This window comes from Hypomesus transpacificus, chromosome 11 (genome assembly GCF_021917145.1).
Source record: "Hypomesus transpacificus isolate Combined female chromosome 11, fHypTra1, whole genome shotgun sequence".
Classification (NCBI taxonomy): domain Eukaryota; kingdom Metazoa; phylum Chordata; class Actinopteri; order Osmeriformes; family Osmeridae; genus Hypomesus; species Hypomesus transpacificus.
The window spans coordinates 566743-590836 of NC_061070.1; the positions used below are offsets into that span (position 1 = coordinate 566743).

At 54.0% G+C, this 24094-nt stretch overlaps 1 protein-coding gene across 16 annotated transcripts in view; it reads left to right on the plus strand.

Annotated features, from left to right (window-relative positions):
- dst (dystonin) overlaps window positions 1–24094 on the plus strand; it is a 99543-nt gene that overhangs the window by 42054 nt on the left and 33395 nt on the right. For 15 of the 16 annotated variants that reach the window (XM_047028587.1, XM_047028594.1, XM_047028588.1 and 12 more), the window contains 20 exons: window positions 886–1009; window positions 1525–1733; window positions 1941–2258; window positions 2698–2864; window positions 3010–3166; window positions 3888–4020; window positions 4447–4503; window positions 5352–5587; window positions 6029–6158; window positions 6936–7135; window positions 7397–7895; window positions 8073–9541; window positions 19401–19562; window positions 19815–19985; window positions 20844–21010; window positions 21416–21575; window positions 21852–22178; window positions 22447–22531; window positions 22712–22953; window positions 23382–23588. In XM_047028587.1, the coding sequence (XP_046884543.1) occupies window positions 886–1009; window positions 1525–1733; window positions 1941–2258; window positions 2698–2864; window positions 3010–3166; window positions 3888–4020; window positions 4447–4503; window positions 5352–5587; window positions 6029–6158; window positions 6936–7135; window positions 7397–7895; window positions 8073–9541; window positions 19401–19562; window positions 19815–19985; window positions 20844–21010; window positions 21416–21575; window positions 21852–22178; window positions 22447–22531; window positions 22712–22953; window positions 23382–23588 (5220 nt within the window). The remainder of the gene's footprint in view (window positions 1–885; window positions 1010–1524; window positions 1734–1940; window positions 2259–2697; window positions 2865–3009; window positions 3167–3887; window positions 4021–4446; window positions 4504–5351; window positions 5588–6028; window positions 6159–6935; window positions 7136–7396; window positions 7896–8072; window positions 9542–19400; window positions 19563–19814; window positions 19986–20843; window positions 21011–21415; window positions 21576–21851; window positions 22179–22446; window positions 22532–22711; window positions 22954–23381; window positions 23589–24094) is intronic. The other variant, XM_047028589.1, reaches the window with a different exon arrangement.

Sequence of the window (24094 nt, forward strand, 5' to 3'; positions counted from 1 at the left end):
CCTCACACTGAGACTCTGCCCCTGCCTCATACTGAGACTCTACCCTGCCTCACACTGAGCCTCTGCCCCTGCCTCACACTGTGACTCTAACCCTACCTCACACTGTGACTCTAACCCTGCCTCACACTGATATTCTGCCCCTGCCTCACACTGAGCCACTGCCCCTGCCTCACACTGTGACTTTAACCCTGCCTCACACTGAGCCTCTGTCCCTGCCTCACACTGTGACTTTAACCCTGCCTCACACTGTGACTCTAACCCTGCCTCACACTGAGACTCTGCCCCTGCCTCACACTGAGCCGCTGCCCCTGCCTCACACTGTGACTTTAACCCTGCCTCACACTGTGACTCTGCCCCTGCCTCACACTGAGACTCTGCAGCTGCCTCACATTGAGACTCTGCAGCTGGCCCTGGACAGAGTAGAGAGAGAGAGGGAGAGAGAGAGAGAGGTGGGGGGAAAAGGTAGAGTGTTAGGGAGAAGAAGAGAGACAGAGAGAGAGATAGAGGATAGGTGGGAGTGAGGGGATAGAGAGATAGAAAGATAGAGAGATAGAGAAAGAGAGAGCTACACATGTCAAAAGAGAAGGTAATAGAGCAATAGAGAGTAATGTTTCCAAACTTGTCTCTCTCTAGGAGGGAGTCAGAGGGTGGAGATATGAGGAGATAAGAGGCGCCTGAAAAACAGCACTGTGTCCTGGTTTAGCTTACTAATCACCCCAGAAAAATGCTGTAAATAAAAATCTGTATACGCCAATAAGCAGTTTAGTCGTTTTAAGCAGTGAATTTACTTGGTGCTTAATGTTGTTTACTAAATAATCCCAGTACTTCAGTCAACTATCGTACTCGGCTTCTCTGACCCTCCCTCCTCCCTCATCCCACCTCCAGGCTCTCCAAGGTCAAACCACGGGTCGCCAGATCGCCGTGGAGATGCTGTGCAAAACTGCTGATTCGCTGATCACCTCGGAGGGGGAGCTTTTATCCAATCAGGATGAGATCCAGGAGACAGTAGGTGAGGCAATGTCATGTCCTCTCCCCTGGTGCTGGTGTCACCTGAAAAGCATGTCACTTTGGGAAACAGTCAACAACACTTGAGGATTTCTTGGTGACCTCACCATCAGCGGAATGGAAGTAGAGGAATTTGTTGTGAAATGAGTTTTTGCTCTTGGCCCCCCTCTCAGCTATTCTCTGTTAAAGATAATGGCGAAGACTTTAACCTTTCCCATATTTTTTACCTCGCTTAGAGGTGAATTTGGAGAGCAGTCCATAGTCCAAAACAGTTTTACTGTGATATGAATATTCATACATTACTGTACACAACGGCCCTGATTCCCACTGCAGAATGTCTGGTTCTTGAAAAATGTACGTTTCGTTTTTGGGCCTTGGTAGAACTTGCATATCACAAAGATGAACATGCGCGTAATCCGACCAACTATTAGCACGTGGCTCGTCCCTGACCGACAAACCGTGTCTCTACCCACTGAGTTGACTGACAAACCTGGCATCCCTTCCTCCCCGTGCGTCCAGCCGACATCTCTGAGAGGTACGACAACCTGTCCAAGGGCGTGAGCGACCGGAACCAGAAGCTCCAGGGGATGCTGACCCGCTCTCTGAGCGTGCAGGACGGGCTGGACGAGATGCTGGGCTGGATGGAGGGGGTGGAGAGGAGCCTGGGGGAGGACGGCCGCGTGCCTCTGGACTCTGGGGCCATCGGGGACGCGCTCAGCAAGGAAACGGTACGTCCTGTCTGCGTCAGGACGCTTGTGGTTGGGTGGTGATGTTTGACCCTTGGACCGACAGTTCAGTGAGACTAGCTTTAGTCTGTTTAGGCATCAGCAAATACGTAGTCAATGAACGAATAGCGAAAATCTGTAGTTAAAAAAACCAAGTCCAAAAGTGAGGCACCAGCTCTAAAGCGTTCTGGTGTTCTGCTATTCCTCCAGACTCTGGCCCAGGACATCTGCAGTCGCCAGAGCAGCGTGGACGCCATGAAGGCCAAGGTGAAGAAGTTCGAAGAGACGGCGGACCCGTCGGCGGCCGCGTCCATGCAGAGCAAGATGGCCGCCCTGACGCAGCGCTTCTCCTCCGCCCGGGAGCAGCACCGGCAGAAGACGGCCCGGCTGGAGCAGCACAGGGACAAGGTGGAGGAGTTTGAGAGGGCTCAGGAGAAGGTGCAGAGCTTTGTGGCCAAGCGCTCGCAGGAGCTGCTGGAAACGGACGGGCCGGGGAGGAACGTCCACGAGCTGTCCCAGCTGATGGAGGTAAGCACCGTGGCAACACCTTCCTGCATCTTAGACGCTGACGCATGCTCTCCAATATCAGTTCCAGCCGTCTCTCCTCATCTGGGGTCACAGCTCTTCCAGGAGTCCTTATGACTCTGTTTAACGCTTTCTAAAGACAAAAAACATTTGTCCATTACACTTACCAACTATAAAGTGGCCTCCTACATACTAAGACTAAATAAAACGTCAAAATGAAACTCTTTCAAGGATAAATGTGGTTTATCCTCAGTGGAGGACGTCAACCAGAATATCTTCCACATGAGGACAATAATGCCGTCTTCATTGAGCAGAAGTTTTGATCCAGAGTGAAGTTCGGCACGCGGGCCAATCAGATATCCCCTCCCCTCGTAGCCATCTCTGAACAGTGCTGTGTGCGTCTGTGCTTGTCGTCGTGGTGACGTGCCTCCTGTAATCTCAGGACACCAACGCAGAACTGTCTGAGCATGCCCAGGACGTGGAGAGGCTGCAGAGGCTGGCCTCGGAGCTGGCCGTCCTGGGGCCCCAGGGCAGCCAGGACCACATCCACGCCAAGGTGGACGCCCTCGCCAACACCTTCAACGCCTTCAAGGACACCGTGAGAGAAAAGTAAGACTTTTTTTTTTACTTTAAAGCCCTTTTCAAGGCATTTTAACGCACGTTACATTCAGAGGGTACATCATCTATGATGGATTACGTATTTTACCTGTGCAATGCGATATGTGACACCTGTGCTTGTCTCTGGGTTTTCCAGAGAGGAGGAAGTGACATCATGCCAGGACCAGCTGGGCGAGTTCAGGTCGGCAGCCTCGGCCCTCAGGATCTGGTTGGGGGAGACGGTGGAGAAGCTTCCTGCTCTCCAGCCAACCAGCAGCCAGCAGAGCCTGGCAAGGGACCTCCAGGAAGTGAACGTGAGTCATCGGCAGGCGGAAGGACTGGGGTCTGACGACTGTACGGGTGTTTAGACTGGGGAGAACCTGTTGGCGAGACCACTTCATGACAGGGTTATCCATCAGTGTCTGGCGATCTGCGATCCATCCTTTGTGCTCCATAAACTTTGGAAATACATTTTTGATGGATTTCTCATGGAATTGCTGATACTTGGTTGTTTGGCTGGTGTTCTACTCTGCCTGTAGAACCTCTAGTTGTCTAGAACGTTGAGAAATAGTGTGTGTCGCAACAGAACACACATCCATCATTCCAGTCCTGTTGTTTTTCGTTGCCAAAGTGATGGAAAATGAATTACAACATAGGGAGTGAATATCTCCTGTGATTACTCCCATTCAGAGAGACACTGTCAGATAAACTAGGATGTCACTGTAAATAGGTCAGACATCAAAGAATTATACACAGTCCATTTGATGCTCAAAAACTCATCATCGTATTAAACTATTTCCTTAATGCAATGAGGAAAATAACAGGGGAGGTTTGAATTAATGAGGACTTCAGATCGACGGAATTTCCCCTGGAGAGGGATTATTTTGTCTGAAGCTTTAAATAAGTTCTTGTTTGGTCCTATCCCACAGAATAACGCACCGACAAAAGCATTCAGTGTTGTCTCATTCCAAGTATGAAAATGGTTGTGTTCTCTGGAAGCTCTTGTGTGAATCGGACTGATTGGTCTGTTCTCAGGGCTTGCTGGAGGAGTGGGACTCCAAGGGGCCTGCAGTCCAGGACATAAACACCAAGGGATCTGCCCTCTGTACCCTCATCAGTGTTCTCACATCTCCTGCCAAAAGCAAGAGCAAGACGTCACACAAGTCAGGTACACGAGGAGACACGCATACTCTCCACACACACACACACACAAACACACACACACTCTCTCTCTCTCTCTCTCTCTCTCTCTCTCTCTCTCTCTCTCACTCTCTATCACTCTCTCTCGCTTGCTTGGTTTTCGAGTCAGTTACAAGCTATGCCAGCATGCTTCTTTGGCTAGGCTGATCTCACTAACTTTGCACTGTTGTTTGATCGGGACAATACGGCTGACGTAGACTCAATGAGACAAGCCAACTGAAACAGTCATGACTACTCGAGAGTTTTGAATGAAGATATTAATATGACCATGAACCCTGCTGCGATGGCCAACGGAAGGGTCATCCAAGTGTCTGAAACATAAACGTAGAAAAGTTTGTTACTGCTTGTAGTCGATCTCGGTGAATGAGCGTTAACTTGTGTGTTTCTGCATCAGCTGTTACTAACGGTAACGGTGGAGGGTCTGGAAGCCACGCCTACCTAACCAATAAAGGTAAACATTTGGACTCGTCTTGTGTGTTGTGGTGAGAATATGTAAACACTGTGTTCCAGGTCTGCCTGCAACCATAACAACCTCTCCTAACAGAGCTGTAAATCCAGAAGCTTCTTGGGTTGCAGCGTTACTCACGACTCATGGACAGCACTGCCTCTAAGGCACCATAAGACCTGCACCCTGTTATAGCACTGCCTCTAGGGCACCATAAGACCTGCACCCTGTTATAGCACTGCCTCTAGGTCACCATAAGACCTGTACCCTGTTATAGCACTGCCTCTAAGGCACCATAAGACCTGCACCCTGTTATAGCACTGCCTCTAGGACACCATAAGACCTGTACCCTGTTATAGCATTGCCTCTAGGACACCATAAGACCTGTACCCTGTTATAGCATTGCCTCTAGGGCACCATAAGACCTGCACCCTGTTATAGCACTGCCTCTGTTGTAGTAGCGGTCAGCTCTTGTTACTTTTTATTCTATCGGCATATATCATATGCCGAGTGGTCTTACTTTATATCACAGTGAATTTCAACCCACATCGAATCATTTTTACATTTGTAGCTCAATCTGCACCTTGTTATCACACCTCGTATATCTTAATACCGTATCTGCTAGTGGCCTTTGGAATTACAATATGTCATTCTACCTTTCTTTGATATGTTATTGGTGTTAATTGTTTGGGAATGGATTGTATGTCCTGCTGGCTGTGCCACACATTTCCCCTTGGGGAATGATAAAGACTACCTTACCTTAATCCACTTGTAGTGCCCTCCACCCTCTGCCCTAGTCTGTCCCTCGGGGTGCCTGTAACCCCCTGTGCCCTGCCCCCCCCCCCCCCCCCCAGAGCTGATGGTGGTGCAGCAGGACATGACCTCCATCAACGAGGGCTACGGGGCTCTGGGCCAGAGGCTGAGGAGCCGTGCAGCTGAGCTGGGAGGCCTGGCGCAGCAGGTCCAGGAGGCCCAGCAAGAGGCCCAGGACATGATCGTCTGGCTGAGGGACGCCAAGAGCAGCGCGGACGCCTGGACGGCCGGGGCCGCGGAGAAGCAGTCGGTGAAGATGCAGCTGGAGCAGCAGAAGGTAGGGGTCGGGGGTCGGGGGTCAGGGGTCGGGGATACTGGAGGATGTTCAAGTTCAAGTCTTTTATTGTCAGATGCACAGAACAACACAGGGTCAGACTGGGCACTGAAATTCTTAAGACAAGACAACGCAAAGCAACCTGGCATAACATGACATATAAGTACTCAGAATGTGAGTGATGAGTGCGGGTGTGATGCGGATGTGATGCGGATTAGCCACACCTACAATTAGAAAATGTTCAAATATCATTCAGATCCAGCGCTACTATAGATTTTAGAGTTACTGTTGGACATAATCTCTCTCTGGTTAATGTGTAGTAGAATACTGCCAAGGCGTCGAATGAGGGCTCTGCAGCTGAACCTTGCTTTTTAGGAACCTCAAACACAATAGAAGTGTGTCAGGCCTGGTTTGAGACTGCCTTCCTCTGTCTCCTGCTCGCAGGCCTTGGAGGAAGACGTCGCTCGGAAGAAGGAACACCTTCAGAGCCTGAGGGAGAAGCTGCACCAGCTGATAGAGAAGCATCCGGACTCGCCCGAAGCTGCCCAGTGGAAGCAGATGCTGGCACAGATAGGTATGTCTGCTCTGACTGGATACTCTCACTGAGGTATCCACCGAAACGTTGCTGGAACTGGTTACTGGCGCCACATATTACGGATGCAAGAGGGCGCGGGAGTCACATATTTGAGCTGGTTGACAAAGTGATAGGACTGGACTGGATAATCCTCCCAGTTGTACCACTCAGCCAGCCAGAGATACAGAGGGGTGGGGGGGGTGGTGCTGATTGATGTCGACTGGCGCTGAGGGAGTGTGAAAGGATCCAGACACAGGAAGCTCTCCCAAATGTTCGACTGAGATGTTATTTGGTCTTCGTCTTCCATCACAAGTCATGTCATTTCAAGAAACCACATCATAACTCAACACTGATGCACATGTTTGCATCGGTAGAGCAGATGCATAGAATTGGATACCTAAGAGTGATGTCAATGCCTGTACCTGTACTACCTGTACTTCTATCTGCACCTCTATCTGTACCTCCATCTGCACCTCTACCTGTACCTCTATCTGTACCTCTACCTGTACCTCTACCTGTACTTCTACCTGTACCTCTACCTGTACCTCTACCTGTACCTCTATCTGTACCTCTATCTGTATCTCTACCTGTACTTCTATCTGTACTTCTACCTGTACCTCCACCTGTGCCTCAACCTGTACCTCTACCTGTACTTCTACCTGTACCTCTACTTGTACTTCTCACCATACCTGTACCAGTACCTATAGCTGTACCTGTGCCTGTACGTGTCCCCATACCCTCTCCTTGTACCTGAGCCTGAGCTTGCGTCCTGGCCAGATGCGGGTTGGGCGGAGGTGAGCGACTGCGTGGCGGACAGGAAGCAGACCCTGGAGCGGTCCAGCAGGAACGTGGAGGTGTTCCAGAGCTCCGAGCCGCAGCTTCGCCAGTGGCTGTCTGAGAAGGAGTTGATGATGAAGGTGCTGGGACCGGTGTCTGTGGACCCCAACATGCTCAACACACAGAAACAGCAAGTCCAGGTACCTGGGGGGGACCGAACTCTGGGGTGTCGAGTGGTGGAACATGCTGTACGATACCGAGGGCAGTTTTTAAATGTCCACATTGAGGTCAAACGTATTTAAATGCATGTTTGTGGAAATCCTCCACTGAATGCCCCTCAGAGGCCTACAATAGGTCTCTCTAGTCTGCGACCTAACGGGTGTTCATCCAGGTTTGGAGCATTATCAATTACCAGTGTTTCTCTTTAAAGCAATATCGATTTCTCCTATCCTTCACTCTAGATCCTCCAGAACGAGTTTGAGAGCCGCAGGCCCCAGTACGAGCAGCTCACCCAGGCTGCCTCCTCCCTCCTGGGATCCACCGCCCAGGAGGACCCCCCCGGAGCCAAGCAGGTCAGGGAGCAGCTGGCCGCCGTCACCCACAAGTGGCAGGGCCTGACCGGGCAGCTGGGCCAGCGAGCTGGCCTGATCGACCAGGCGGTGGGGAAGTCGGGCCGCTTCCAGGAGCTTCTGAGAAGCCTGGGCGAGAGCGCCGCCCTGCTGGAGGGTCGCCTGAGCGGCCAGCAGGCCCTCAGCTCCCAGCCCGACGTGGTGAAGCAGCAGCTGGAGGAGGCCGGCGCCATCTCTGCCCAGCTGAGGGAGGAGAGGAAGAGGCTGAGGGAGGCCGAGGGCCTGTGCTCAGAACTGGCCGGCCTGGTGACTGAGGAGTACCTCAGGGCAGACTTGACCAGGCAGCTAGAGAGTGTCACCAAGCCCTTCAAACAGCTGGACGACAAAACAGGTGAGGAGTCTCCTTTTCTCGGTTACAGGTTTCTCTCTTTGACAGCAGAGAATGACACTGTTTTGTGAGGTAAAAGGGATGTTCGTTTGTCTTCTCCCTATATTTGCTTCATGTTGTTGGTTAGCGCCGGCTCCCACATTCACCCCTCTGTGCTCATCCACCCTACTTCCTCCTCAGGGAAGCGAATCCAGCAGCTCAACTCAGCCTTCGCCAGCTCCCAGCAGTTCCACCAGACCTCCAAAGACTTCCAGGCCTGGCTGGACCAGCAGATCCAGGAACAGGCCAAGCCCCAGACTGTCTCAGCCAGGGCCGAGGCCCTCCGCCTGGGCTTGGAGGAGCACAGCGCCCTCCAGATGGTCCTGAAGAACCAGGAGGAGCCTTACTGCACCCTGGTGAGGGAGGGCGAGACCTTGCTCCAGACCACGGACGGTGCAGAGAAGGTGGCTCTGCAGGGCCAGCTCTCCGCCCTGCGCTCCAACTGGGAAGAGGTGAAGAAGAGCTCTGGAGACCGAGCGGACAAGCTCCACACGGCTCTGCAGAGGGCCCAGAAGTACCAGGAGCATGCCGAGAAGCTGAGCTCCTGGGTGCAGGAGTGCCAGGCCAGGCAGGGCCTGGTCCGGCTCAGCTGCGACCTCGCCGAGGCGGAGGGCTCCATCTCCCAGCTGAAGGCCATCCAGAAGGACGTGGACAAACACCAGGGCAAGCTGGAGCAGCTGAGCGCCGACGCCGACGACCTCCTGGAGGTGGCCAACGCCGACACGGACGCCGTCCGGGAGGAGAGGGCGGCGATCGTCCGCGGCGTGGACAAGGTGACGGAGGAGCTGCAGAGCAAGAGGGAGTCCCTGGAGAAGATCTCCCAGAGGGTCCGAGAGTTCCAGGACACTCAGAGAGAGGCCAGGGCTCACCTGGACGGGGCCAAGAAGCAGCTGGACAGCCACGCCTCGCTGGGCGTCCAGGCCTACAGCAACAAGAACCTGACCAGCATGAAGGCCAAGCAGGGCAGCCTGGGCACCGTGCAGGGCCAGGTGGAGCACCTGAAAAGCCTGGCCCAGGGCCTCGTGGTGGAGGTCCCGGAGGCTGAGGGGGTCACGGACCTGCTCCTGCAGGCCGACAGCCTGGAGAAGGAGCACTCGTCGCTCGGCAAAGACGTGGACCACGCCTGCTCCGCCATGGAGGCCAAGCTCCAGGGCATCGGCCAGTTCCAGAGCAGCATCCGCGAGATGTTCGCCCGCTTCTCCGACCTGGACGACGAGCTGGACGGCCTGGTGCCTGTGGCCCGCGACCGGGGCGCCCTGAGGGAGCAGCGAGACGCCGTCCAGGACTTCCTTGCCAAGCTCCGGGAGCTGATGACCAACACGGACAACGCCGGCGACAGCTGCAGGAAGATGATGGAGGCCGAGGCCTCGCCAGACCTGTTGGGGCTGAAGAGGGATCTGGACGCCCTGAGCAAGCAGTGCAGCAAGCTGCAGGAGAGGGCCAGGGGCAGGGCTGGGCAGGTGGACAGCACCCTGGCCAAGCTGGAGGAGCTCTACTCCAACCTGCAGCAGTTCAAGCTGAGGCTGGGAGAGGCGGAAGGCAAGGAGGACTCGCAGGGGGTCGTCGGCATGGAGACGGAGGTCATCAACCAGCAGCTGGAAGCCTTCAAGGTCAGAGGTCATTTTTGTAAAGCTTTTAAAAGTGGACATGGCCACAGAAATGCTCTATAACACTGTAATGAACACAGATCTAGACCTTGACTTAGAATTAGTCACATTTCCAGTTTTTTTGAGTCTTGTTTCTTGCTACCCTAATTGACGGCTGGTAAAAGGATCCGAGCGCTGTGCTTGGAGGGGGAGGAGGAGGGGTGAGGAACCCCCCTGTCAGGCTGTGTGTGGTTGACAGTGTGTCGTGGTGTCGTGTGACGCCCACACATGTGGTCCCATTGTCCCAGCTCTGCCAGAGAGAGAGATGAGCCTCATACCCTTTACCACGCTACCCCCTGCAGGCAACAGCCACTTTCCCACAACAACAACCCTCGATGTAGGAGCGCTCCGGTATCACCACAGCCTGGTTCCCCTCCAGTTGGTTCCCTTCATTTGAAGTCAGTTGTCTTCAGTCAGGTTTATTCAGGTCTGAACCGTCCTTCCCTAAACTGAAGTCATACGCTCGTAGAGTTAAGCTCCGTCTCAGCGCCTCAGTATGTGACCTGAGCACAGCACATCATCCTTCAGCAATACAGTCTGTGTCTGACGCCCTCCTGTTCCACCTGAGGCGCTCAGCGTGAGACTCCTATATCCTGCCTACGGACCAGAACATGCATCTCATGCTACACATTTGACTTATGCACACAATATGTGACACAGTTAGTGATTCAATTGGGTTCATGATGAAATAGGATAGGCATGTGTTCATGTAGCAGGTTTTTAAGGCTGACACGTGGATCCAAAGCGATGGACAGGGTCAGGGTATCTCCCTGTGTCAGACAACATGTGGAGGTGCCCTCCACTGTCATGTGGAGGTGCAGTTCTGCGTTCAGTACCTGTTGAGGTTCCTGTGAAGCCAGGCCTATAGCAGGTGTAGGTATGGGCACTGTGTTCTACCCAGTTTGAACCTGTGGCAGTGTTGACAGCAGGGGGGGCTGGATGGTTGGGGGGCTGGGGGGGCTGGATGGTTGGGGGGCTGGGGGGGCTGGATAGTTGGGGGGCTGCGGGGGCTGGATGGTTGGGGGGCTGGATGGTTGGGGGTTGGGGGGCTAGATGGTTGGGGGTTGGGGGGCTGGATGGTTGGGGGGCTGGATGGTTGGGGGGCTGGATGGTTGGGGGTTGGGGGGCTGGATGGTTGGGGGGCTGGATGGTTGGGGGTTGGAGGGCTGGATGGTTGGGGGTTGGGGGGCTGGATGGTTGGGGGGCTGGATGGTTGGGGGGCTGGATGGGTGGGGGGTTGGGGGGCTGGATGGTTGGGGGTTGGGGGGCTGGATGGTTGGGGGGCTGGATGGTTGGGGGGCTTGATGGTTGGGGGTTGGGGGGCTGGATGGTTGGGGGGCTGGATGGTTGGGGGGCTGGATGGTTGGGGGTTGGGGGGCTGGATGGTTGGGGGGCTGGATGGTTGGGGGTTGGGGGGCTGGATGGTTGGGGGTTGGGGGGCTGGATGGTTGGGGGGCTGGATGGTTGGGGGTTGGGGGGCTGGATGGTTGGGGGGCTGGATGGTTGGGGGTTGGGGGGCTGGATGGTTGGGGGGCTGGATGGTTGGGGGGATGGATGGTTGGGGGCTGGATGGTTGGGGTTTGGAGGGCTGGATGGTTGGGGGTTGGAGGGCTGGATGGTTGGGGGTTGGAGGGCTGGATGGTTGGGGGGCTGGATGGTTGGGGGGCTGGATGGTTGGGGGTTGGGGGGCTGGATGGTTGGGGGGCTGGATGGTTGGGGGTTGGAGGGCTGGATGGTTGGGGGTTGGGGGGCTGGATGGTTTGGGACTGGATGGTTGGGGGGCTGGATGGTTGGGGGGCTGGGGGGGCTGGATGGTTGGGGGGCTGCGGGGGCTGGATGGTTGGGGGGCTGGATGGTTGGGGGTTGGGGGGCTAGATGGTTGGGGGTTGGGGGGCTGGATGGTTGGGGGGCTGGATGGTTGGGGGTTGGGGGGCTGGATGGTTGGGGGTTGGATGGCTGGATGGTTGGGGGTTGGGGGGCTGGATGGTTGGGGGGCTGGATGGGTGGGGGGTTGGGGGGCTGGATGGTTGGGGGTTGGGGGGCTGGATGGTTGGGGGTTGGGGGGCTGGATGGTTGGGGGTTGGGGGGCTGGATGGTTGGGGTTGGGGGGCTGGATGGTTGGGGGGCTGGATGGTTGGGGGTTGGGGGGCTGGATGGTTGGGGGGCTGGATGGTTGGGGGTTGGGGGGCTGGATGGTTGGGGGTTGGGGGGCTGGATGGTTGGGGGGCTGGATGGTTGGGGGTTGGGGGGCTGGATGGTTGGGGGGCTGGATGGTTGGGGGCTGGATGGTTGGGGTTTGGAGGGCTGGATGGTTGGGGGTTGGAGGGCTGGATGGTTGGGGGGCTGGATGGTTGGGGGGCTGGATGGTTGGGGGTTGGGGGGCTGGATGGTTGGGGGGCTGGATGGTTGGGGGTTGGAGGGCTGGATGGTTGGGGGTTGGGGGGCTGGATGGTTGGGGGGCTGGATGGTTGGGGGTTGGAGGGCCAGCTGGTTGTCAGTGGGGGGTGTGTGTGCCCCACATGACGTAGCTGGTAGCCACACTTGCCTTTCTCCCTGTCTCTTTCTTTAAATCTCTCACACACACACACACACTCTCTCTCTCTCTCTGGGGGCAGGGGTGAGCTGGGCAGGACAGTGTTAGTCTAGTCATTGTTTTCGGTGAGAGTGTAAAAAGTGCTTTGTTTCATCATCAAGCCCAGCAGCAGGGCTCATTGGCTGCTCTGTTCTGGCAGCATCTGCTTCTCACAGCTGCTCAAGAAACTGCCGTTTGACAGAGAGCTGTGTTAGCGAGAGTGAGTGATGGCTGTTTAATACCGTCCAGCCTACAAGGCTCCTGGAAACAATGACAAACTGCGGAAGCGCAGACCCCTCAGCTAATGGACAGAGACATGGTAGCATACTTTATGAAGCCATTTTCACGTATGCAGAAATGTAAGCCCTAGATTTTGAACTCGGCTTCACTGAAGTTATGCGTGGTAGTTGTACACAGTGACTGTTCATTGCTGGTCATGTCCAGAGGTTGTGTTGCATTGGAGGGCGGGAGGGGGGTGGGGGCCTCAGTGGGTCTGCACACTGGTCCATCAAGAGGTAGAAGGCCAGATGGTCATGAGAGCATATGGTCTTGAAGAGAAGAGGAATGCCAAAGTTTCAAGTTTCCACCTCACCCCTATGATAGACTTGCCCTAACAATCTCACCCATACAGACATAATCCAGAAAACCTCTTCCTTACCGAAACATCAGCTTCGTTCAAATAAAAAGAGCCTTTTCTCAACAAGCAAACCGAATATTTAGATATGATATAGGATAAACCGGTTGTCATTTTGCCAATGTCAGTTTCTCTCTCTCTCTCTCTCTCTCTCTCTCTCTCTCTCTCTCTCTCTCTCTCTCTCTCTCTCTCTCTCTCTCTCTCTCTCTCTCTCTTTTTGGACCTCTTCCAGGGGCATCATTGTGTCAGCAGATATCCAGGCTGTTGTTGGTGTATCAGTTTGGATAAAGAAGGGGTAGCCATTACGCCGATATATAGCCGGATATATAAAACCCTCTGGAAGCCAGTGAATTCCTGTGTTGTAGTGAGAGGATTGACCTATATTAGGATGAGGCACTGCTAAAATGGTGGTTATTTCTTTTATAGGCTCAGAGTATTACAACAACACAATGTATGCGCTGCATGTCACACATCTACACACGAATATAGGCCAGAGGAATTTACATTTTGGTTGATGTTAATCTCTGTAGTCATAATAAGCAGGTCATGAGCTGCTACCATTTCCCATACAAATTCAGTTACACTTTGTGATTTAAAATGTTAGCAAAATACAGACATATTAGTATCCAGTAAAGAACAGGAATTTCAAACTGTGATTGTGTTGCGTGGTTTAAAGGGGTGTGCCATCCCAGAATAATCTGAAGTTGTTGCCTAGCAATGCGTTTCTTGACTGTTGTTTCCAGGATGCCATTGTCCTTGTGGGGCAGGGAGAATACCCCACACTCAGCTGCTAGCGGAAAATCCCCATTGTCCTCATTCATACCACCTCTACAGCTAGTCTGCTAAGGGGGATGGGGGGGGGCACAACCCCCCTTCCTCCTCTTAGCACCCTAACACCTCGCACTAGCTGACTGTTTAGACGTTGATGAGAAGGGAGAGGAGAGTTAGGTGACGGCTGCAGACAGAACATCCGTACATCCTTTCCTCTGCCTCTCTGAGCGTGGAGGGTCTGATAGTCTTTCCTCTGCCTCTCCTCTCTGAGCGTGGAGGGTCTGATAGTCTTTCCTCTGCCTCTCCTCTCTGAGCGTGGAGGGTCTGATAGTCTTTCCTCTGCCTCTGAGCGTGGAGGGCCTGATAGTCTTTCCTCTGCCTCTCTGAGCCTGGAGGGTCTGATAGTCTTTCCTCTCACTCTCTGAGCCTGGAGGGTCTGATAGTCTTTCCTCTGCCTCTCCTCTCTGAGCCTGGAGGGTCTGATAGTCTTTCCTCTGCCTCTCTGAGCGTGGAGGGTCTGATAGTCTTTCCTCTCCTCTCTGAGCGTGGAGGGTCTGCTGGTTGTGTTGACAGCAGGAGAGGAAACGTTCCGAGGCAGAGGTGATCAGGGCGCTCTGATGAAGTTTAGGACTGGACGGCCCGGGGCTGGACTCTGAGGAAGATAGAGAAGGGAAGGAGAGAAAGGAAAAAATGAATACAAGTTCTCCTCTTCCTTCTCCTACATGAATACAATTCTCCCTTGCGCTTTTCTTCACTGCCTTTGACGAGTACAACTTTCCGCCCCCGAGACATGACTTCACCGTAGTGGGTGGATGGATCCCCTGGCAGTAATGAGCCAGGAGTCTTAGACAAGCACGCAATCTGCTGGGGGTCAAAAGAGAGAGGAGGGGGTTGGAGGGGAGAGGAGGTGTCTGGCCATCCTTTTCATCTCAGACATGACCTCAGAAACGCTCCTGATTTCAAAGAAGAATGACTTCTCCCTGAATCATGGGTGTTCCTGGACGAGAAGGTGATGTGTAGAGCCCCTGGCAACACCACAACAAATGGTCGACTTACTGTCATAATAGCAGGTCCCTGAGCTACAGCACGAAACCTGCTGTTTGGACCAGCAACTCTGGTTTCGGGCTAACTCTGACACGCTAGGAAGCAGGGAACTTTTCACGTGTGGTAATTGTGTTACGTGTTTCCCCGGGGGCGTTTGTTACTGGCACACTGCTCTTGGGCTGTCAGCTGCTGTAGAACAAAGGCCAGACGTTCACACACGCCTTGAGAGCTACGTGGAGGATCCTTTCAGTGAAACCTTTGTTCACTTCATTGATAATGGTTTCATTGAATGCACTTCCTTTGTCGGGAGTGACTGATGAGCCATGCACTTGAAAGGGTTAATTTCTCTTTTTTTTTGGGCACACAGTTGTCACAAAGAAATGTATCCCCTCGACAACCTTTGGTATGAGTCGTTCTCTTGGAAAGCATGACTCATGCAAGATCATTTTGCGCCGCGTGTGAAAAGCATAGTGGAGGCCTGTTGGGCTGTATGAAGGAGCAACGATACACAATCTTTATCATTCAACAAAATGTCGCTTTCTATAGAAAGCCCTTGTCAAAAATATGGAATATACTGGATGGGACGTGACATTCTGTTGAGAGAGGGGAAGCTTCAAGACCCAGCTTTAACCCTGCGTATGAAGAGCAGGAGAAAACTGAACATCCCCTAATTTATTGCCAGGATTTCGTCAGAATTCGGAGGGATTCAGAGCTGCAGAACCTTCACCCAAAGCCTCGCAGATCTCCTTAACCTCTTACATGTATCTCTGCCAGCTTCCCCTATCTCCTCTCCTCCCCGCCCCTCCCTTCTTAGGACATAGACCATCTTTAAAAAAGCTGTCCCTGGTGGAGACAGATTAGGAAACAGACAAATCGATTCCTCTCCCTATTTCTCCATCTCCTGCTCACCTCCCTGTCCGGTTGGTGTCAGTCCAAAGCCCAGTGTCTCCACACGCTCCTGGCACAGCTGCCAGTGTTAGATTACCTACAGCCCACACCTCCCTCCACATTCCACAGTAATTAACAATATCTACAGGGTCCACAGCAACTGTCCACACAGCAATACGTCAGCACCATCACATGGTGAGAGAGAGAGAGAGAGAGAGAGAGAGAGAGAGAGAGAGAGAGAGAGAGAGAGAGAGAGAGAGAGAGAGAGAGAGAGAGTGAGAGAGAGAGAGAGAGAGAGAGAGAGAGAGTGAGAGAGAGAGAGAACAACAGAGAGAGAACAACAGAGAGAGAATGAGAGCAGAAGCAAGAGAAGGAGGGAAGAGTGAGGTTGGAGGGGGGTGGGGGGGCAGAGAGGAAAGGAAAAAACACTGTCTCATTCGGCATTGTGTGACGTCATCAAAGTGGGAGCTGTATCCTGGTTTTTATTTTTTCTGTGGAGAAAAGCTGGTGTACCCCTCCCCTCCACCTCCCTCCCCTCCACCTCCCTCCCTTCCACCTCCCTCCCTTCCACCTCCCTCCCCTCCCTGGTCACGCAGAGAAGGGGAGAGGGCAGGGAGCACGGTGCCAGGACAGAAGATGACTAAGAAGTTAAGTCATCTGGACCATAGAGACAGGAGGGGGGGAATTAGAAAGAGAGAGAGGGAGAAAAAGAGAGAGAGAGAGAGAAAAAAGGGTCAGCCGCTCACCAATCAGTGGTGCCGGAGTGGCCGTGAGCACGAATGGATCTGTGGCAGATGTTGGTCGGAATAATGAGTAGGGGCGGGGCTTGTTTCCGTGTGTGCCAGAAGGGAGTCTGTCTGTCATTGGAGGGAGAAGGAGCATAGGGGCAGGAGGCAACCAGGAGCACCGACTGCTCTCTCTCTCCCACACACACACTCACACACAGGACACGGCCCTTTTGTTTTTCTACATCGCCTGGATCTGTGTCAGGATATGCCTCTCGGCTCTCCCGGTTTCCCCCCGGCTCGTGTGCAGGCTGGGACCTGAGCGACGAGGGCAGGAGAGGTGTTTGTGAGGGCTGTTTAGAGGAGGGCAACCGGAGAGGAGAGGGATAACAATGCTGGAGAAGTTGGGACAAGAAGAGAAGCGTGGAGTGGAGACCGTGAGGAGGAGACTGGATATCTGATGAAGCTCTTGTTAGACTGCTGTTACTAAAGGGAGATGAACAAATATATTTTGAATATATTTTCTATATTGTGGATATTTAATTTTGCTATTCGGAAGTTTTCTTTGTAAGATGTATATTTTTGGGTGCAATATATTTTTTTTTTATAGAATGGTGACTTAAACTATATACATATTTATTTTTGGACATCCTTGTTTGGGATGTTTATAGATTCATGAGGTAACAGTCAATTATGCTGAACACCTCAAGAAGCAACCAGTTGTAGCTTTTGCTGGCAGAATTTGCACTGAAACAACACGTACCTCAAACCCTACAGCTGTATTATTCTAACGCCTGGTGGTGGATCATATATTTGTGGCCGTCTGCGAGTTGCCGATCAGGTCGTCAAACGGACGTCGTTGTGATCCAGGATGGGAAAGCCCCTGAGCCGTCCTGACTGCCTGCGGCAGAACCCAGTGTCCTGCGTGGGTAAGGGTGACGAGGAGGACCTCAACATCGACGACTGCTACGTCCCCCAGCGCTCCATTTACGACACGGTCCGCCTCAACGAGCAGATCGACTGCGGCTCCAAGGGCAGCCTGTCGTCGCGTCACTTCCCCGGCACGCTGCCCTACTCGCACCGCACCCTGGACATGGCGTCGCTCTGCGGCAACGGCGTCCTCGCCTCCTCTAGCGCCTTCGAGCTGCACGCCGCCCGGTCGGACCCGCGCCCCGGCCCCGACGGCCCCAAGCTGAACGGCGACGTCATCAGGGGGGCGGGAGGAACCCACGTCCCGCCCAAGCCCCGCCAGCACGACACGCAGAAGAAGGAGCAGCCGCAGCAGCGGCGCTCCTGGAGGACGTTTGCGCCCCCTGGTGGCGGGGAGTACTGCAGCCGCAGCGGGACCCTGGGGGCCGAAGGCCCCGAGCGGCCGGGCCTGTCCTGGGGGAGGAGGGGCCGCAGCGTCACCAACTCCCTCACCTCGGAGGAGGACTCGGGGCTGTGCAGCCCCACGGCAGAGCGCGAGCGCCGGGCTCACCGAGCCCACCGGAGGCCCGGCCCGGGCACCAGGAGCCTGTCCTCCTCTGAGGCCATGCACGCCTCTGGGGAGCTGAGGGCCGGCCGCTCCCTGAGCTCCGGCCAGGAGGACTTCCCCTTCTCCCCGGTCCGGGAGGCCGGGCCCCGGGGCCACGACCACGTCACCCGCGACGGCACCTTTGGAGCGGATCGGAGCGAGGCCGAGCGGACCTCGACCACCAACGGAAACCACAGCAGCTCCACGGGACGGCTGTCCTCCCGGTCGGGGGCCAGGGCCCACGACGGCGTCTCGGTGCGGCGCTCCCGCACGCTGGCCAGCTACGACGAGCTGCCCACCGCCGAGCTGGTGGAGGGCTCGTCCCTGGAGGACTGCGAGCTTCTCAGCGTGCTGGTCACCCAGCCCCAGGCCTACAAAAGGTCCCTACCTCCATCCAGAGAAGACGCAGGGGCCACAGAGCACCCGTCGCGACGCCATCAGCCCAAATACTCCATGGAAGATCTGGAGGATTTCCTGCAAGCTGTGGAGAGGCAGGCCTGCCTGGCCAACGGCAGCCAGAGCCGGCCGTACCAACACATGGGGGAGGAGGAGATCGAGAGCCTGTTAACGGCCATCGCCGCATATCCTGACATGAACCTCATAGACTTATCCCCCCCTCAGGTAGCCAACAATAGCTTCTCCATGGAGACATTTACATTTAGCAGACGCTCTTATCCAGAGCAACTTACAGTAAGTACAGGGACATTCCCCCCGAGGCAAGTAGGGTGAAGTGCCTTGCCCAAGGACACAATGTCATTTGGCACGGTGGGGAATCGATCCGGCAACCTTCTGATTACTAGCCTGACTCCCTCACCGCTCAGTCATCTGACTCCCATAGAGACGTCAGGGTGTTTGTTTTATGCTGGACCAAAGAACACATTTCTCGCTGGTTAAGTTGGCCGTCTCCGCTAGTGCATGTGGAGATGCTCACGTTGAGAGGAGTCGCTTGTCTCATGAATGTTTCCTGGGGGTGTTTGGCTGGGCTGGGCTGTCTGGAGATCAGATTACATGTACATCTGCCAGGACTGAGATGCGGCTGTGGCGTCGAGGTGATGCTGGCCAGCTGGCCTGTGGCTGACAGCTCTGCTCAGTCTCTCTGCCCTGGTCAGCCTGACCGCCTGACAGAACCACCTGTGCAGTGGCCTGATCTGTAGCTTGGAGATGCCGTGTTAGCTGTCGGCTCAGACAGGACAGCTTAGTGCTCGCGGTGTATTCGCTTCATGTTCTTATTTTGTGTTTATGTACAAAATGGCCGGCGGTTTTGTCACACGGTTTCACTCTGTTGAGTCTTGGTGCTCTGGGGCAGTGAATGGGTGTTCGATTGCCAGTTGCATTTGAAGGATTGAGTTATTTCGTTCTTTCAGAAAGGACCTTAAAAGCATTTTGGTTCAGCCAATAACTGTGAGCACACAAATGGTCTCTCTCTCTGTGAGAGGAGGTGTTAAAGCTCAGGAAGTAGGAAAGCAACCAAGCACATCGCAGTCTAATAGAGTCAAGATATCTAGAGGAAAAAACACTAATCATACCTTCTTCATAACAGTTTTTCTTCTTCCTTAAAAGCAATAAAAAACCCGTTATCTTTCGCCTTTGTAATTTGACCATTATGATTTACTCTCTTGCTAGCTGCCGAGGTACTGAGAGGAAGCATTTGTGCGTTTGATGTCCCGCCACAGGTTTTCCAGAAGGAGGAGATCGAGCCCCTGCAGGCGCAGCTTCAAGACATCAACTCTGCCGGCCAGGCCCTGATCCACAACGCAGGCAACGGCACCAGCACTAGGACCCTGGAGGATGACCTGGAGGAGGCCAGCACACGCTGGAACACTCTCAGCAAAAAGGTCAGCTGTCTCTCCAACTGCCCCCTTCTTCCTGCTGGCGTGTTGCTTAGCGCTTCCCGGGGTCACAGGAGGTCAACCCCTCGACGGTGCTCCTGGAGAAGGTTGATGTAGGATGCTGTGTAGCTCTGTTCAGGTTGAACTAGGGCTGGAGACAAGGGCTGCTGTCCTTATATGAGTCACAGGGAGGTCAGATTAGGGCCGGGCCCTCTGAACAGGTGGTTTCTATTTTTAACCCGTCCGTGTCGTTTCCAGATCGCGGAGCGCTCGGCGCAGCTGCACGAGGCCTTGTTGCATTGTGGGAGGTTCCAAGACGCCCTGGAGTCGCTGCTCAGCTGGCTGAGCGACACGGAGGAGCTGGTGGCCAATCAGAAGCCTCCGTCGGCCGAGTTCAAAGTGGTCAAGGCCCAGATTCAGGAGCAGAGAGTAAGTTGTCCGTCGGACAAATCGATAAATACACAGAATCTCGTCAATGCACATCCTCGGTTTCGTAGAAACTTTTGGACAAGCGTCATGGAATGAACATCCATCTGTTTTATCTGTGTCCCAGCATCATGTTGAGCTAATTCCAAAGCTTTTGTTGAGAAGACATTTAATTTACGCCCCTCAGATTTATGAGTTTTCCCCCTGAAACCAATACTTTAAGCCCTCATAAGTTCTCCTGCTTTGTTTAATTTGGAAAGCTTCTCCTGAGCATTGTGAATACGTAGCCGCAGGTCTCTTGTCCAAAAACCATTGTATCCGCCATTCCCCTAAGACACACTCATCAAATAAACATTCAATCTATTCACAATTTTAAGTAGGCTATTGAAGGAAATAATCACCCAAAGTCCTTTGACATTATCGGAGAAATTCTGAGCATTCTCAGATGAGACATGCAGTGAAAGCACCATCGCATTATCGCACGCATCAAGAGCTCTCCTATGAACACCATCGAGGTATTCATCCTTAGAGAGTTTCATCGTAGGTTTAAGTTTCTAATTAATTAATTCATTTGTCTTATTTGCCAGTTGTATCAAACACAAGTTTGAGGTATACTCAAGGGACACTGGAATTCTTGGTCTAAATTCTGTACCGTTCAGTACATTTACATATAGTCATTTAGCAGACGCTCTTATCCAGAGCAACTTACAATAAGTACAGGGACATTTCCCCCGAGGCAAGTAGGGTGAAGTGCCTTGCCCAAAGACACAACATCATTTGGCACGGCCGGGAACCGGCAACTGTACAGTATATAAATCCTGGTAATCCTGAGCTAACAGGAGCTTCCGGTTTGTTCCCCAGCTGCTCCAGAGGCTCCTGGACGAGCGCAGGCCCACGGTGGAGCTGATCCGCAGGGAGGGGGAGAAGGTCGTGGAGCTGGCTGAGTCCGTGGACAAGGAGAAGGTCCGGGAGCAGGTGGAGTGCCTGGGCAGGAGGTGGGATGGACTGCTGAAGAAGGCCGAGGGAAGGTCTGTATCAGCAACTCTCTTCTCTGAAACCGCTTTAGGAAATGTGCAGATGGGATCGTTTTGAGGGACGTCAGCCGACGTTATTACCCTGGAAGCCAGTGGCTCGATTGCCCTTTATGGAGTTTAAAATGTCTGCCATTGCTGTTTGTTCAGTCAGCTTCTGTCCGTCTTTAATATCGATTGAGTTTTTTGATCGTCAGGTTGAATCATATGTTTGTGTGTTATTTAAGATGAACATGATATTAAACATTTGATCTTATTTAAAGACCCAGATAGTCTAATGAAGACCTTCTATAATCTCACTCTGACCCCTCCCCCTACCGCTGTGCCTCCCCCCTCCCTTTTCTCCCTCCCCCTTACACACACACACACACACACACACACACATCACCACATGTCCTCCAGGCTGAAGCAGCTGCAGAGCGTCCTGGTGGTGGCGCAGCAGTTCCACGAGGCCATGGAGCCGCTCTCCGATTGGCTGAGCGCCGCCGAGAAACGCCTGGCCAACTCGGAGCCCATGGGCACCCAGACGTCCAAACTGCAGGAGCAGATCGGCCAGCACAAGGTAGCGGCCTCCCTCTCACCCTGCTCCGCCCAGGCTCCACCCTCCCTCCACTCTCTCTCTCTGGTCCCTTCGGTTTGGAGTGTGTCGTTGTGTATCATCATCATTATTTGGTAGATTTTGTGTTTGGTTGAAGACGATTCTTTTGAGTTCGTTTACGTTCCACATCGTTCATCGTTTTCCCCCCCTTTTGTGTTGTATTTGTCGTTTTTTCGTTTGTCATTTGTTGTTTGTGTCCACACGCCCCTGTGCTGGTGCTCATGGGGCCTGGTTGTGAAGGCCTGGGAGGAGGACATTGTGGCCCACAGTAAGGACGTGTACCAGGGCGTGAGCCTGGGCCAGAGGCTCCGAGCCGTCTGCTCCGGGGACGACAAGGAGCTGGTCCAGGCCCGGCTGGACGCCACCCAGGCTGGCTACCTGGAGCTCCAGGGGAGGAGCCGGAAGAAGGCTGAGATGCTCCAGCAGGCTCTGGCCAACGCCCAGCTGTTCGGGGAGGACGAGGTGGCCCTCATGAACTGGCTGAGTGAATCCCAGGCCAGGCTGGGCCAGGTGTCCGTGCAGGACTACAAGACCGACGTGCTGGAGAAGCAGCGAGCGGAACAGCTGGTACTGAGCTCCACTCTGCGGGACTCTCCTCCTCCTTCTCAGGCCTAGCACTCGATTCTCCCCCTTTTCTCATTTTTCGTTCATTTCTCGCGTTCCTGTCATCTTGCATCGAGCCTGTTTCTCTGTACTTTGTTGTGGAAATGTTGTTGTGAACGAGACGCTCAGTTCCGTCCCGGTGGCGCTGACGTTCTGCTCAGTTCCGTCCCGGTGGCGCTGACGTTCTGCTCAGTTCCGTCCCGGTGGCGCTGACGTTCTGTGGTCTCTCCAGGTGTTCCATGAAGACATTGAGCTCCGGAAGCAGAACGTGGACCAGGCCATCTCTAACGGGATGGAACTGCTCAAACAGACCACAGGTACCACGCCTTTATCAGCAACTGTTCCACTCAAATTTACAGAAGAACACTTTGTAATACCACAAACCCTTTTTCCCCACTCCATGATGTGGACCTGACTCATCAGATTTCCGATTTCCAAGGTTACCAGTGACTCCTAACCGCCCCCCTCCCCCCCATCCTTCCCCCCCTCCCCCCCAGGTGACGAGGTGGTGGTGATCCAGGGCAAGCTGGACGGCATCAAGACCCGCTACGCTGAGATCAGCTCCATGAGCAGCTCTGTGTCCAGGACCCTGGAGCAGGCCCTGGGCCTGGCCTCCCAGGTGGACCGCACCCACCAGGAGCTCAGCTGCTGGCTGGACGCTGTGGAGGCGGAGCTCAGGGCCCTGGCTGCCCCGGAGCCTGGTGGGGGTCAGCTCAGCCAGGCACAGGCCCGACAGAAGGTGAGGGGGGAGGGGGAGGGGGGAATGAGGGGGGGGGGGGGGGAGAGGAGGAGTGGGAGTAGGGGGAGTTGGAATGGAGAGATGGATAGATGGAGATGGATGGAGAGAGGGATGGATGGATGGAGAGAGGGATGGATGGATGGATGTATGGATGGAGAGAGGGATGGATGGATGGATGGAGAGAGGGATGGATGGATGGATGGATGGATGGAGAAAGGGATGGATAGATGGATGGATGTATGGATGGAGAGAGGGATGGATGGATGGAGAGTGGGATGGATAGAAAGATGGATGAAGAGAGGGATGGATGGAGAAAGGGATGAATAGATGGATGGATGGATGGAGAGGTGGATGGAGAGAAGGATGGATGAAAAAAATGGATGACTGGATGATTCCTCTAAAACGGCCTCCCCCTCCCCTCCCTCCAGGTGCTGCTGAAGGAGGCAGGGGCTCAGAAGCCCAAGCTGGACTGTCTGAACGAGGTGAGCAGCTCTTTGCTGGAGCTGGTGCCATGGAGGGCCCGCGAGGGGCTGGACCGCCTGGTCACCGACGACAACGAGCGCTACCGCGCCGCCAGCGACACGCTCGGCCAGCGCGTTCAGCAGCTTGACGCCGCCATCCTCAAGTCACAGCAGGTAGACGACCAGCGCCCGCAAAACAAACAACGCGAGACAAACAATACCAGGAAACTGAGAACCAGATGCTGCGTTGGGCTTGAACCTGACGTTATCTTCAACCTTTACACATCCGTGTGTTTCAGGGGTCGACCCTTAGTCAGCAAAGTGCAAAAGTCTGGAGAAGATATCGTTGTTTCTATATTCAAATATCAATCAGCCCCGGGTCATTAAATACACAGACTGGTTATTGCTCCTGCAAACAGTCTGTCCAGTCGGCATGGTAACGCAGCATGCTGAACAGGGCTGGGGGCTGAAGGGTGACTGTGAGAATCCCCATCTGCTCCCCTAGTCCTTCTGTGTTTTTATAGTTCATTAAACACAGGGATTCATTACACAGCGCGGGTACATTTGCATCTCGTTAACGCTGCTAATTACTCAGGCTCTGATCTGGCTTGGGACACTAAAGAGGACAGACAGCCAGGATCATCCACTGATCAGCCCTAGAGATGTACTGTATCTCTGTG